At 40.7% G+C, this 14,691-nt stretch overlaps 1 protein-coding gene across 1 annotated transcript in view; it reads left to right on the forward strand.

Moving 5' to 3' along the window:
• Positions 1–4,977: 4,977 nt before the first annotated feature.
• Positions 4,978–14,691, forward strand: part of slc12a2 (solute carrier family 12 member 2) — a 62,351-nt gene continuing 52,637 nt past the window's right edge. The window contains exon 1 of the mRNA XM_084104974.1: positions 4,978–6,172. Within this exon, the coding sequence (XP_083961100.1) occupies positions 5,645–6,172 (528 nt within the window). The 5' untranslated portion in view covers positions 4,978–5,644. The remainder of the gene's footprint in view (positions 6,173–14,691) is intronic.

A 14,691-nucleotide genomic window follows, 5' to 3' on the forward strand; every position in this document is an offset into this window, starting at 1 on the left:
TATTTTTAAGGCTGTAGTGCATTTGTCCTTTTTGTCCCACATTTACTTTTGTAAGAATTAACTTTTTATCGTTGATTGGACTACACTGTTACAAATTAGCTTCTGGAAAGTATTTTAGTATCACTGAGATACTATTACTTAGTTTTTATAAAATATTTTGAATCTCTTTTTATTTTTGCATTTTCTGTTTTCATTTTAATTTTAGCTAAATTTTGTTGTGTTTTTGTTATTTTATTAGTTTTAAAATAAAGTATATCTATAGTTTTTATTAATTTATTTTACTTTTAGTTATTTTAGTACATCAAGTTAAACTAACTTAAAATGAAAAATGCTGCCTTGGCAACTACCTGAAAAAGAAGATTAATTTAGGTTTCTTATATTTTATTTCAGTTAGCATTTATTTTAACATAATGATCACAGTTTAGCATTGATTTAATGACATTATTATAGATTTTTTTAATGAAAATATTTTCATGTGTTGAGATAACATGACATTGTAAAATTAAAGTTGAATTTTTGTTAGTTTCACAGTAACAGTGATGTAAAATTAAAATCACAGTGTAACATTGTTTCAATAACATTAGCATAGCATTTTTTTCAACATTGTTTCAACATTAACTGAGGGTGCATAAGGGATGTTGAAGCAATATCAACATCAGTAACATTAATTCAGTGTCATTACTGTTGACACATGATTGCTGGCTTGGCCTCTGTAAATGTTCGTATCATTTTCACAGTGGTGTCAGATCATACTGTGCATTTGTCCCGACCGCAGCGCAGTCAACATGTGATCTCCTCAGATGTTTGCTTCACGGTTTTCTCAGCATGCTGCCATGTCCCAAACACGATCATTTCAAGACCGATCACCAGGTGTTTTGACAAGCAGGAATATCGTTCTAGAGAGGAGATTTACTCTCAGGAAGTAAGAAATGTTCTTGGCCAACCTCACAGAAACAAAGGCTGAATTCAAAACAGTATACTTGTACTATTGCTGTCACATAAAGATATACAGCACGAAAGCGTATAAAACAGGAGTGTTATCTGTCTTAAAATAACAAAACAAATCTTTTAAATAACTCTTGAGAAGTGCACATGAACATGTACAGTACTACGAACACCTACATTTGCTCGTATTGCTCCAAGGTAATGTTAATGATGTCATTTCATTTTAAGGGGTGATGAACTACATTTGTAGAGATAATAAGATATTTTCTGTCCTGTTTTTGACCTTCTGTTTCGTACAAAGTCCCCCTGTGGTGAAAATCCAGCTTTTAATGTTGTTTATGTGTCTATGTGGTGTTTTGAATATGCTTTAAGACAAACCATGTGTAAATTCATATTGCTGAGTATTTTCTCCTTAAAACTGCAGTGAACCAAAGACAGGTTACCTTGTAACCAATCAGATCAACGTGTGATCGTCATCCAGTGGATCTCTGAGCTGAGTGAGTGAGTGGAGGCGGGGTTCATTTGCATTTTCATAGTATTCTAAATGAGGCAAGGGTGTCAAATTACATTCAAGCCATTTTAAGACATGAATACAATTTTTCAAAGAAAAAACTCTTAAATATGTAATTTTGGTGATCAAAGATGAGTTTTAAGGGATAAAATTATTGACTGCAGGGGGACTTTAAAGTATTGATTTGGTCATTTTCATATGGGTTTTAACGCCCATAAAACTTCAAAAATAAATTGTTCTAATTTTACAAAAATTGCTTTTGAAATGAATTGAAAACTTATGAATTGTGACTTGAATCAAGTCTTTTTAAGAAACAAAGAGTCCACCTTTCAGTGAGTACAGGAGAAGTTAGAGTGACCATGCGTTTGTTCAACTGGATAACAAGCTTGAACTGCACTTCCACAAGGTCTTTACTTGTTTGTTGTTTGTTTATTACTGTATACATGTTGCAGACACACGCTGCAACATGAGCCAGGGTTTGACAGCACACAATGGAGAGCAGCGAGACTTCAGACTGAAGAAAGGAGAAGTCAAACGGGAAGTGCTGAAGGCCTGAGGGCTTCGTCAAACGCAGATCCTGGAGATCAACAGACAAAATCCCCAGAGTAAAGCAGCAGCTCGCAGCTGAAGATCAGGCACGAGACAAACACAGCACTGAGCGCCGAGCATTCACACATTCTCCATGAGAACGAGACACACGTGATGAAGGATGAAGGATCTCGGACAGAAGCACTGAACAAACTCAGACTGCAGGAATAAAACAGAGCGCATTCACGCTCATGCAATGTATTGTGTAAGAGGGCTGGTGTATTTTTGTACGCCAAACTCCAGAAAAAACAAGCACTTCTGGTTCCTTCATATCAATGTCATTTTTTTGTTGTTGTTGGTGAAATGGGTTAGGACAAGCTCAAGATATTTTCCAGTTGCACTGTACGAAAATACATCAGTTATCCCCCTCTTGTGATTCTTTAAAGCTTTTACTTGTCTTGATAAAAGGTGGTTGTCTAAATGGGATGACGAGTGTGGGACATTAAACATCATCAGGGCGAACAAGTAAACTCATCTAGTCCACTTTCACTGCCTCATTGTGTTCATATCGGCCTCCTGCAAACTGGTTTAACTCAAAAATCCCAACGCATAACGAGACTCACATACGGCCCTTACCGGAAGCCAATGATTATAGTGTTTAAAGGTATAAATGGATATTTTTCTTACACAAACCCATCGCTTCGCTTCGCTTTATTAACCCCCTGGAGTTGTATGGATTACTTTTATGATGGATGGATGCGCTTTTTTGTGCTGCAAAATCTCTATATATGATATATGAAAGCTTGGAAGAGCCGGGACATTTTGTAATATAACTCTGATTGTGTTCGTCTGAAAGAAGAAAGTCATATACACTTAGAATGACATGAGGGCGAGTAAATCATGTGGTAATTTTCATTTTTGTGTGAACTACCCCTTTTTTATTAAGAGATCTCATAAAGCTATTGCATGACTTCAGAAAATGTAGATGTAGTTCAAACATTGTGTAACTTTTAAAAAGACCAGCATGAAGACTTTCATCTCTGTGTGGACGGTTCCTTTAAGATCAGTCTCTCTTTGTATCTGCTTTAACACAGACTGAACTCTGAGAGCAACATAGTAATGAGAGCTGGCAGGAGAAAAAAGAAAACTTGTTTGTAATGTTGCCATTACAGTTACATAATAATAATGGTAGGCAGGAAGAATATTTGCCGTTTATGACAGTTATTGAATTGTAATTTTTGTAAAATCACCATATTGATCGGGGAGGCGGATGGGAATCTGCCAGCAAAGTTCACATCATGATATAGTAACCAGTGTGTGTTTTCTTGTTTTTCTGGCTATATATTTTGTTAAAAAAAATAATATGATGATAAAACAAACATTTATGTAAATGAACTTTTGACTCAAAACCTTACAGTTATGACCTGTGAGACAACAAGCCTCTGCCTCTTAACGGCTTTTCTAAAAATGAAACAGATACTTTTATATTTCATAATGTCACAGAAATCTAGAATAGACCTTTGGCTTATATCTGACTTTAGTTTGTTTTAACACGGTTCCTCCTGCCCCTCTGATCATGGGTGGATCTGGAAATATCTGAGGTTCGTAACAGGTTTCAGAGACGGCCAGGATACTGGAAGATGAATACTTTGTTTTTGCAACTTCCTTCATATTGTTCAGGCATTAAGAACATTATCGAAAAATGTCAAGACTCTAATTCAGACTCTGCAAAGTGGGAACTTTTTAAAAATGAGTGCCGAAAATTCTCTTTCCAGTTTGGCAAACAACTTTCTAAGGCAAAGGAGTCGGAAATCTCTGCGATCATGAAGGAAATTAATAATAATTTATGTCTGTCATCTCCCAGTGAACAGGACAAGGAGAAGTTGTATTTATTGAAGGAAGACCTTGATGCTTATGCAGAAAAGGCTAAAGGTGCATTCATCAGATCAAGGGCAAACGGCCAGAATTAGGAGAAAAGAACGTTCTTGATTTCAATGCTCTTAAAACCATTTTTAAAATCAACTGGATAAAACATTGCTTGGCACATAATAATTCTATAGGTTTTGTTTTTTGAAAAGATGTGGTGGGTTAAACTTTTTATTATCGTGTGACTTAAAATGTAGTAAGCTTCCCATTAAATGATCTATAATTTTCACAAGCAATCACTGGAAAATAGCCTTCTAACATCATTTCTCCCCACACACATGTATACTATGGAAAACCAACATGTATTATCTAAAAGAGAAAGTATAAAAAGAATGGTTTGATAAGGAAATTATTATTATTTCCAACTTACTAAACTGTAATGGTGAGATCAACAATGTCTTGCTCTCTCAGGGATTGAATACATGTAGAGATTACCATATGTTGTTAAAAACATCTCCAGTAAATTGCTTCAGCTTGTGAAAGCGCATCTCAGTTACAACTCAGTGTGACGGCTGACTCCTAAACTTGTTATTGGAGGTGTTCATATTTTGGATATGAACTCTTACATCAGAAAATGTCTTAATCAAGATATTCTGAAATGGAAACTTTTTTTTTCTTCTACCTTCAATTGTGATAATCTGGTCAGCAAGTAATACATGTTTTACTGCCATATAAGGTCAAGGAAAATCATTTTAAAATAATACACAGGTGTTATCCGTGTAATGCATTTCTTAATAAGTTTAAAAAAGACATCTCACCACAATATTGTTTTTGTAATCTTGAATCTGAAACTCTAATACATTTATTTTGTAAATGTAAATACTCTGAAGACTTTTGAAAGCAGGAATCTATGATGGGTTTTGATACATTCTACAAAATAATCAGAATAGATGAGGCTATGATCTTCTTATTGGACTGTAATACTGACTCAGATTTAATTGATACACATTAAAGGTAATAATTCTTCCTGGGAAGTTTTATATATATAAAGCTAAAGTAATAACACCCTCCTTTCATTTTTTTTGTAAAGATGTTAAAATATTCCATGACTCATTGAATTCAATCACTACAAATAGGAAGTGTATTTAATGTTTTTGCTCTGTACAATGCAAGATCTGTTATATGTTTTCCCAAATATCTGTTTGTCTTATGTTTAATGTTAAATGTCATTGTAAGCTTTTATTAAAGTAAAAAAACAACAACAACAACAAAAAAAAACAACAACTTCTCAACCGCCGGTGTGTGCAGTGTGTGTGTGAGATCCTGCTGTAGTCTCCACCCCTGATCTGTAGAGATGGAGCGGCAGATCTCGCGAGCGCTCGTCCTCTCGCGATGTCTCCCAGCATCGCTGCCTTGCTGCAGTGCGCGTATAAAGCGCAGCGAGCCTCGCGGGCACGAGAGGAGGAGTTGCGGCAAGGTCGCGCAGCATCACGGCGCACATTAGCTACGGAAAGCGCGATTCACGGACATCTTCTGGGTCTTTAAGGTCCCTGTGAGCGCACACTCGCAGGATATTTCACTGAGCGCGTTAAACTTGTCAGGAGTTTCTGACTGGAAGTGCTGCTGATCTCCATTTGCATCCGCATGTGCGCGTCGCGCTGCGGGTTCGGAGGAAAGCGCGGCGCGTTATTTTAGTCTTCCTGCAGCATCAGTGTCCGGGTTCAGTCACATCCATCGGCTCTTTGGCACTTTTAACGGACAATATCAGCTTTTGGAGAGCTTTTCTGACTCGTCATGTCGGCATCACCTCCGCCTCTCGCCGGCCGGGGCGACTCTCTTTCCGCGCCCGAGCCTGACGCGCTCAAACCCGCCGGTCCCACACCAAGCCAGAGCCGCTTTCAGGTGGACCTGGTGTCCGAGTCCACCGGGGATGGGCATACCCACACCGCCTCCGACTCATCCCCGCCCGCGTACGACGCCGAGCCGCCATCCGACGCGCGTCGGGACTCTGCGGCGGGCGGCGAGGAAGCCAAGGGCCGGTTTCGGGTTGTGAACTTCGCGGCCTCGAGCCCGGACGCCGCGCCGGCGGACAGCGCGCAGAACGGGGACACGGTGATGAGCGAGGGCAGCCTGCACTCCTCCAGCGGCGGCCAGCAGCACCACCACTATGACACACACACCAACACATACTACCTCCGCACCTTCGGGCACAACACCATCGACGCCGTGCCCAACATAGACTTCTACCGGCAGACCGCGGCTCCGCTGGGCGAGAAGCTCATCAGACCCACCCTCTCCGAGCTGCACGACGAGCTCGACAAGGTACAGCCGCACCGCGCACTACTGGGGTAGTTCTGAACACACACTCCGGGCACTATTGGGGTAGTACTGAACACACACTTCGGGCACTGGTGGGTTAGTACTGAACACACACTCCGGGCACTGGTGGGTTAGTACTGAACACACACTCCGGGCACTGGTGGGTTAGTACTGAACACATCGGACACTAGTTTAGTGGGTTAGTACTGAACACACATATCGGACACTAGTTTAGTGGGTTTGTACTGAACACACATATCAGACACTAGTTTAGTGGGTTTGTACTGAACGCACATGTCGGACACTAGTTTAGTGGGTTTGTACTGAACACACATATCAGACACTAGTTTAGTGGGTTTGTACTGAACGCACATGTCAGACACTAGTTTAGTGGGTTTGTACTGAACGCACATGTCGGACACTAGTTTAGTGGGTTTGTACTGAACGCACATGTCAGACACTAGTTTAGTGGCTTTGTACTGAATGCACATGTCGGACACTAGTTTAGTGGGTTAGTACTGAATGCACATGTCAGACACTAGTTTAGTGGGTTAGTACTGAATGCACATGTCAGACACTAGTTTAGTGGGTTAGTACTGAATGCACATCTCGGACACTAGTTTAGTGGGTTAGTACTGAACGCACATGTCGGACACTAGTTTAGTGGGTTAGTACTGAATCCACATGTCGAACACTAGTTTAGTGGCTTTGTACTGAATGCACATCTCGGACACTAGTTTAGTGGGTTAGTACTGAACGCACATGTCGGACACTAGTTTAGTGGGTTAGTACTGAACGCACATGTCGGACACTAGTTTAGTGGGTTAGTACTGAACGCACATGTCGGACACTAGTTTAGTGGGTTAGTACTGAACGCACATGTCGGACACTAGTTTAGTGGGTTTGTACTGAACGCACATGTCGGACACTAGTTTAGTGGGTTTGTACTGAACGCACATGTCAGACACTAGTTTAGTGGGTTAGTACTGAACGCACATGTCAGACACTAGTTTAGTGGGTTAGTACTGAATGCACATGTCAGACACTAGTTTAGTGGGTTAGTACTGAATGCACATGTCAGACACTAGTTTAGTGGGTTAGTACTGAATGCACATGTCAGACACTAGTTTAGTGGGTTAGTACTGAATGCACATGTCAGACACTAGTTTAGTGGGTTAGTACTGAATGCACATGTCAGACACTAGTTTAGTGGGTTAGTACTGAATGCACATGTCGGACACTAGTTTAGTGGCTTTGTACTGAATGCACATCTCGGACACTAGTTTAGTGGGTTAGTACTGAACGCACATGTCGGACACTAGTTTAGTGGCTTTGTACTGAATGCACATCTCGGACACTAGTTTAGTGGGTTAGTACTGAATCCACATGTCGAACACTAGTTTAGTGGCTTTGTACTGAATGCACATCTCGGACACTAGTTTAGTGGGTTAGTACTGAATCCACATGTCGAACACTAGTTTAGTGGCTTTGTACTGAACGCACATGTCGGACACTAGTTTAGTGGGTTTGTACTGAACGCACATGTCGGACACTAGTTTAGTGGGTTTGTACTGAACGCACATGTCAGACACTAGTTTAGTGGGTTAGTACTGAACGCACATGTCGGACACTAGTTTAGTGGGTTTGTACTGAACGCACATGTCGGACACTAGTTTAGTGGGTTAGTACTGAATCCACATGTCAGACACTAGTTTATTGGCTTTGTACTGAACGCACATGTCAGACACTAGTTTAGTGGGTTAGTACTGAATGCACATGTCGGACACTAGTTTAGTGGGTTTGTACTGAACGCACATGTTGGACACTAGTTTAGTGGGTTAGTACTGAACCCACATGTCGGACACTAGTTTATTGGCTTTGTACTGAACGCACATGTCGGACACTAGTTTAGTGGGTTTGTACTGAACGCACATGTCGGACACTAGTTTAGTGGGTTAGTACTGAATCCACATGTCGGACACTAGTTTAGTGGGTTAGTACTGAATCCACATGTCAGACACTAGTTTATTGGCTTTGTACTGAACGCACATGTCAGACACTAGTTTAGTGGGTTTGTACTGAATGCACATGTCGGACACTAGTTTAGTGGGTTTGTACTGAATGCACATGTCAGACGCTAAGTTTAGTGGGTTAGTACTGAATGCACATGTCAGAGGCTAGTTTAGTGGGTTAGTACTGAATGCACATATCGGACACTAGTTTAGTGGGTTAGTACTGAATGCACATGTAGTTTAGTGGGTTAGTACTGAATGCACATGTCAGACACTAGTTTAGTGGGTTAGTACTGAATGCACATGTAGTTTAGTGGGTTAGTACTGAATGCACATGTCAGACACTAGTTTATTGGGTTTGTACTGAATGCACATGTCAGACACTAGTTTAGTGGGTTAGTACTGAATGCACATATCGGACACTAGTTTAGTGGGTTAGTACTGAATGCACATGTAGTTTAGTGGGTTAGTACTGAATGCACATGTCAGACACTAGTTTAGTGGGTTTGTACTGAATGCACATGTCAGACACTAGTTTAGTGGGTTAGTACTGAATGCACATGTCAGACACTAGTTTAGTGGGTTAGTACTGAATGCACATGTCAGACACTAGTTTAGTGGGTTAGTACTGAATGCACATGTCAGACACTAGTTTAGTGGGTTAGTACTGAATGCACATGTCAGACACTAGTCACATCGCTCCCAGTTTTGTCTGAGCTGACATATTGAATGATGGTCAGTAAGACACTGTCTCATTTCTTCTGATATTTAATGAGGCTGCAGGGTTCATATCAAATGTGTGATACTTCATAACTCTTTACAGAGTCAACATGGACCTGTGCGCGCAGTAACTGCAGTGCATATGAGGACAGTGATGATGGGAAACGTTATCTGAAGATCAGACTCTTCATTGTATCATTGTACATGTAGTTCTCTGATATGAAAACGCAAGGCCAGGCTGTGTTTACATTCTTACACCAGACTCAGATGTGCTGAGTGTGTGTGTGTGTGTGTGTCTGTTGCTGGTTAGTCTTGGTTTCTCTCATGCATTGAGAGCCTGTTGAGACCGATCAACTGCTTTGTTCATGAAGTGATTTGTTTGCAATGTGTAAGTCTGTTTAAAAGCCCGTTCATTTGACATGAACAGCAGATGTTGTGTCCATGTGGGTCACACAGCGCTGACACACACTTGCTGATGGACTTGGGGAGCAGTTTTATCCGGAGGCATGACGATTTAGCTCTCTGACGACACTGGCTATTATGACTTGGCAGTTTATCTAGTTTAGTGCATTTGTAACAAACTTTGATGCCAAGTTTTAGAAAAGCCTCTTTGAGGCGAAGTACATGACGCATAAGTGTTTTAGCAGTAGTTTCCATTTCCACTCATTTGAGCTTGAACTGAGAAAGAGCTCTTCTGAGTTAATGACTCAAGCAGAGTCACTGAACGATTCTCTTAGGCAAATAAACAGATGCGAGAGATAATGTGTATATAAAAATATATTATAATATCAAATGCAGCAGTGGAAGAAGACGTTTTCTGCAGTGTGAGATGTGTGCTGAGACATGGATCCTCTGACTGCACTATAGTTTTCTTTTGCAGTAGTAATTGTAATCATGATACGGAACAAAGTAAAGCCTTCTGAAGAGAATCATAATGTTTTTGAGAGCGGACTGAAATGGTAATGCCAGTTCTGCTTTTGATGTGATGAAACCTCGATTGCTGTGTAGTCCTGCAGCATTTGTGCTCCAGTCCTGAATGATTCCTCATGTGTCTTGTTGAGGTGTGCTGTTACTTCACTAACGGTGTATTTACACACGATCACACACACCGTCTCGAGACTGCAGTGCTGTGAGAATGCAGAGCTTTAATGAAGGGGACTGGTGATATTTTACATTTTACAGAGGCGCTTCCTTCCAGCGGGCCATATCTGTGAAGAAAGATGTGTGTTGCAATAGCCGTGTGTGTGTGTGTGTGGTGTCTGGCTGGAGCCGTTAAAAGATGGATAGATTTTTATTTGTCCTCGAGAGGAAATTTGTTTCCACCGTAGATGCGTACATAACATGACACACATAACATGTTAAATTATCAACGTATCATAATACAGTTAAAAAATAATTGCTGACATCACAAAAACAACAACAACAACAACAACAACAACAAAGAGAGCATAAGTGACGGATCACACTTTTTCACACTTTTTTTTGTGGCTTAAACAACCAGATCTTTGTTTACACTTGGCCAGTTCTCGACTGGAATGCATCTTAGACCACTTCTTGAAGATCTTTGATTAAATTGCGTTTCAGAGTAGAAGTAGGCTTATCTGATCGGATTGAGTCAAATCTTGAAAATGGGTTGCTCAAAAGAAAAAAGTAAAAAGAGGGGGTAGAAGAAATTTAATAACTTTAAAACTGGTAAAAAAAAAACATTTGTATGTAGTGTGTATATATAGGCACATTTCTTTTTTTTTATTTTGTGCTTGATTAGTATAACTGTTAAAGTAATAAAGTAGAAGTAGGCATTTTATATTAAGCCTTTCAGTACAGTAAAGAGAGATTTGATGCCATAAAATAATCCCCATAAACAGCCATCAATATCAAACAAAAATATACTTAATTTTAAGTTTTTTTTATTTATTTTTTTAAATTTTTTATCACTGTATATAAACTACATTGGCACAATCATCAGAGATGAACCAGTTGAAAGTAGTTTCTAACAAGTGTATCCCTTATTGAATGTATATTTGTTTGCTTTTGTTGTGGGTCACATGAGGGGCTACGGAAGCTCTAAAGGGACATGGTGATGATGGCAGGTGATAATTTTAATGCTTCTGCATTCCCCAAGAGACTTTGCATAAATTAAAACTTATTTGCAAATGAATGCAAAGCTTCTTGGGGGAAAACACAACTGTTGTGAGAGAACACGAAAGCCTTAAAGTAGATCATTTTTCTCTCATTTCATATTTTCCCCTCATTACCATGTCCCTTTAGTGCCTCCATAAGGGTCTGATTGTTGAAAGGAAATTGAAAATGGAAGGAGATGTTTGTTTGTGTTGTTTTCTTTCTCTCCAAATAAAGCACTTAAAGTCGTCCTTCCACCTGTTGTTCTCTATATAGCCTAGCTAGTAGCCTACACTGTGCATGAAACGCCATGTGGAGCTGGTGATCCAGATTTGGTAAACTGAAAAAGTGAGTATCTGGATCAGGGTGATCCAGTCCTATTTTGCTCTGAAAAACCAGCACAAAACTAAAATGGATTACCAGATACTGGATAGCAAAACATGGGATGGATATCCAGTTAGAGAAAAGAGCCAAACGTGTTGTAATTGTCATGGCTCTGCAAGCAGATTAAAGGGGCTTTCGCACCGGAGGAACCTTCTCATAGTTCCTAGATCTAATGACAGAAGTACCCGGATTTGGCGTGTTCGCACCGCAGGAACTAGGAACGATTTTAGTTCTAGGAACTTCTTTTGGAGAACTAAATTAACTCCTACTTCAGAGTCGGTCTAAACCAGCGCTATAGGAACTACCAGTGACTTTATTGTGCACTGATTGGCCGAACGCATTCTCGTCCTCGGCGTCCTCTTCTGTCGGCGAACTGTCCTGGCTAGTTCCTGTCAGAGCTACTAACCGGTGCCAAAGCCTCGAAAGACTCTTGTAACTGCAATGAATGTGTGTTGTGTGTTGGTTTGCTCTGTGTTTGTGTGTTTGTGTAGCAGCTGTCACAACACTGCTCTATAAATGCATCTGTTCAGTGGTTTTGTATAGTTTGGAATGAAGTTAATCTGTGGGGAATTTTACAAAGCTATTTTCTTCTTGTTGTCAGTGGTTGTCAATTAATCATCTGTAATCCCGTCCAGATAATGTGAAGCACGTGCTTGTGCACTATTTCAGAAGTCAAGTTTGTCATGTGAAGTGGCTGATGTTATTCCTCTATTTGTTTGCTTTTATCAAACCAGTGAGATGGACATTTAGATGAGTGGTCTCTGCTCTGCATGTTACGTAAAGCTAACACTAGTAAAGTCATGTTAAAGTCCTCATGCTTTCAGATCGAAGCTTTTTCCTGCTGAGTTACACACAGGACGGCACTGTACAACAAATCCATGACTGAATGGAAAGTGTTTTACTGGCTGCTGGCAGTGAATCTAAACAGATATTGATGTGTGCGTCAGTGAGTGTTTCATGGCTGTCAAACGAACGCCGTGACACTCGACACTCCAGTCCAGTTTTCCAGCCGTTTCTTGAACCGTTTCAGTACCTCATTAGAGCAACACCAAATCATTCATTTATGTTGGCTCTGTTGAAGAACACTGAAAGTGCGGCAGGTTTTGGTAGTGTGTCTGGCGTACGATGGACACGCTGATCACGGAAGCGTGATATTGACGAGTGATAAAGTCCTGTCAGGGCGGATTTATTCAGAAGAGTGACTGAGCGGAAATATATGTTGAAATACTGATGCTGTGAGAGACAAAGAAAGACACGTTTATTGTGACAGGCTCATTGGAAATACATTTCTGCAAAATGGTCTCTTGCACGTTTCGAGTGGAGGGTCCAGTGAGTGGCTCCAAGAGCGCGTTCAGTTTGAAACCGATGACTGTGTTTGAACGATATTTACGCAGGTTGCTGTACGTATTGCAGCAGTTCTGAAGTAAATGTCCAGCGAGTGGCACTTAAAGGTCAATCGCATTCGAAAATGATGCATCACCTACTTCCCTAAACACACCCAATAGTGTAACAAAAGCAAACGTGACATAAAAACGCTTGCTGAAGCATCCATGCCATGCCAGCTTGCGGGACTCGTACCGGGTGAGCTGTTAGCACGTCTGCTGCATAAGAAACGCCACACATGTGGAGCGGGTTTGGTGATGCAAACATCAAAATGTATTGGTTTATAAATCATGTACTATGGTAAAAGTGTTTACAGGTCACAACGTAGTATTGTGCATCATATTGTAATCATAATTAACTGTGAAGAAGAATATTTGTTTTGCTGTTTTACGGCCTCTAGCGTTCATGTCAGCTGGAAACTGCAGCGATTGTATGATTTGATGAGAAATTGGGTGTAATATCTGTGAAACTCACTTCCCTCAGGGGTGGAAGAAGCCACATGTGGCCAGATGTGCTCCGCTGTGAAGCGACTCCGGTGATGTGGTGCTAACGCCCACGATTCTTAACAGACAACTAAATAAAATAATGTAATGTAATTTACTAGAGGACCTGACACAATTGTAATTGCTGCAGTTTAGGAATGTTTAATTAGAATGAATTAAATGGAAAAAAATGGTTTGAATGAATGATTTCATTCATATGAAACTTCACTTGTTTCATTACTGGATGCATCAGTGTTTTTGATCTTGAATGATTCAAAGACACATGCAATATACAATTGTTACAATTGACACCAAGTTACTTTCAAAAGGTGATTTGCTCTAGTTTGATCTCTACCGTAGACATCCGTGTTTAATCCGAGCTATACACTTTTATTCTAGTGCTTCTGTGATCATTTCAGTGATTGCTAGACAGAAATAATGACTGTTGAAAAGGCTGTTTATGGAGCGGTTTCATACTGGTGCACTGTACACGATAACCGCTCTCTCTGAAGCGTTAGTTAGAGAATCAGTGAGATGTTGATTATTTATTTTTTTCATTTCATATTATTGTATAATTACAGAGTCAACTGTTAGTCTGTTAGTCCCATCCACATGTTCTCCAGTAGTACGAGGGTCAGTCCGAGTCGGACCGCTTCTCTGACCTAAACTTGAGGCGTCAGTCCTGTAACGTAGGCCTGATACACACTGAAGTCATCACTTCACCCTTCACAGCTCAGGCCTGTTCTGAACACACAGCTCAGGAATTCACTGTGACAAGCGTGACAACTGAATGTATTCCACGCTGAATGTGCAGAACGAGACTAAACTAGCTTTTAATGACATGCTTGCGCACGTCGGGGACGCCTCGCTTCTGTCTGTGTGAAGGATATAAAGGAGCGAGTCTTGACTCTGACCATGTTTGACTCCGGTCTGTTTCTCTTGGCGTAGGGTCTAACATTAAGGATAGGCATTTTGTCAGTTTTTCATTTCTAGTACTGATAGATGTTAAAAACGAGTTCTCTGGGTGGGGCGTGTCTGTCAAAAGCTTTCATTAAAACACTGTTACAAAAATGAGTGTTGACAAGTGACAAGTAAAACATGACATGAAAATATGTCTATCAAAATATGAGTGGAAGCTGGGGTCTTCTGGCCAAGATGGCCACAGCTGGTGTGTGTGCTACGCGCTCACCGGTGCTTGAGGACCGTCAGCTGGTTCAGTGTGTGACGGTGACGTGATCTCAGCACAGCTGATGTGACAGTGGTTCTGGTGTCACTACATGAGATGAGGATGTTGGGACGGGCCAGAAACATCAGGTGAAAGGGCACTCGTCATGATCTTCATGATCACGTCCTGCAGCGTCTCCATAGTGACACGTGTCTCCTGAGCGCCGCTAATCATGCGTAGGGAAGCGCACACACACAC

Source organism: Abramis brama (genome assembly GCF_963993115.1).
Source record: "Abramis brama genome assembly, chromosome: 25".
Lineage (NCBI taxonomy): Eukaryota > Metazoa > Chordata > Actinopteri > Cypriniformes > Leuciscidae > Abramis > Abramis brama.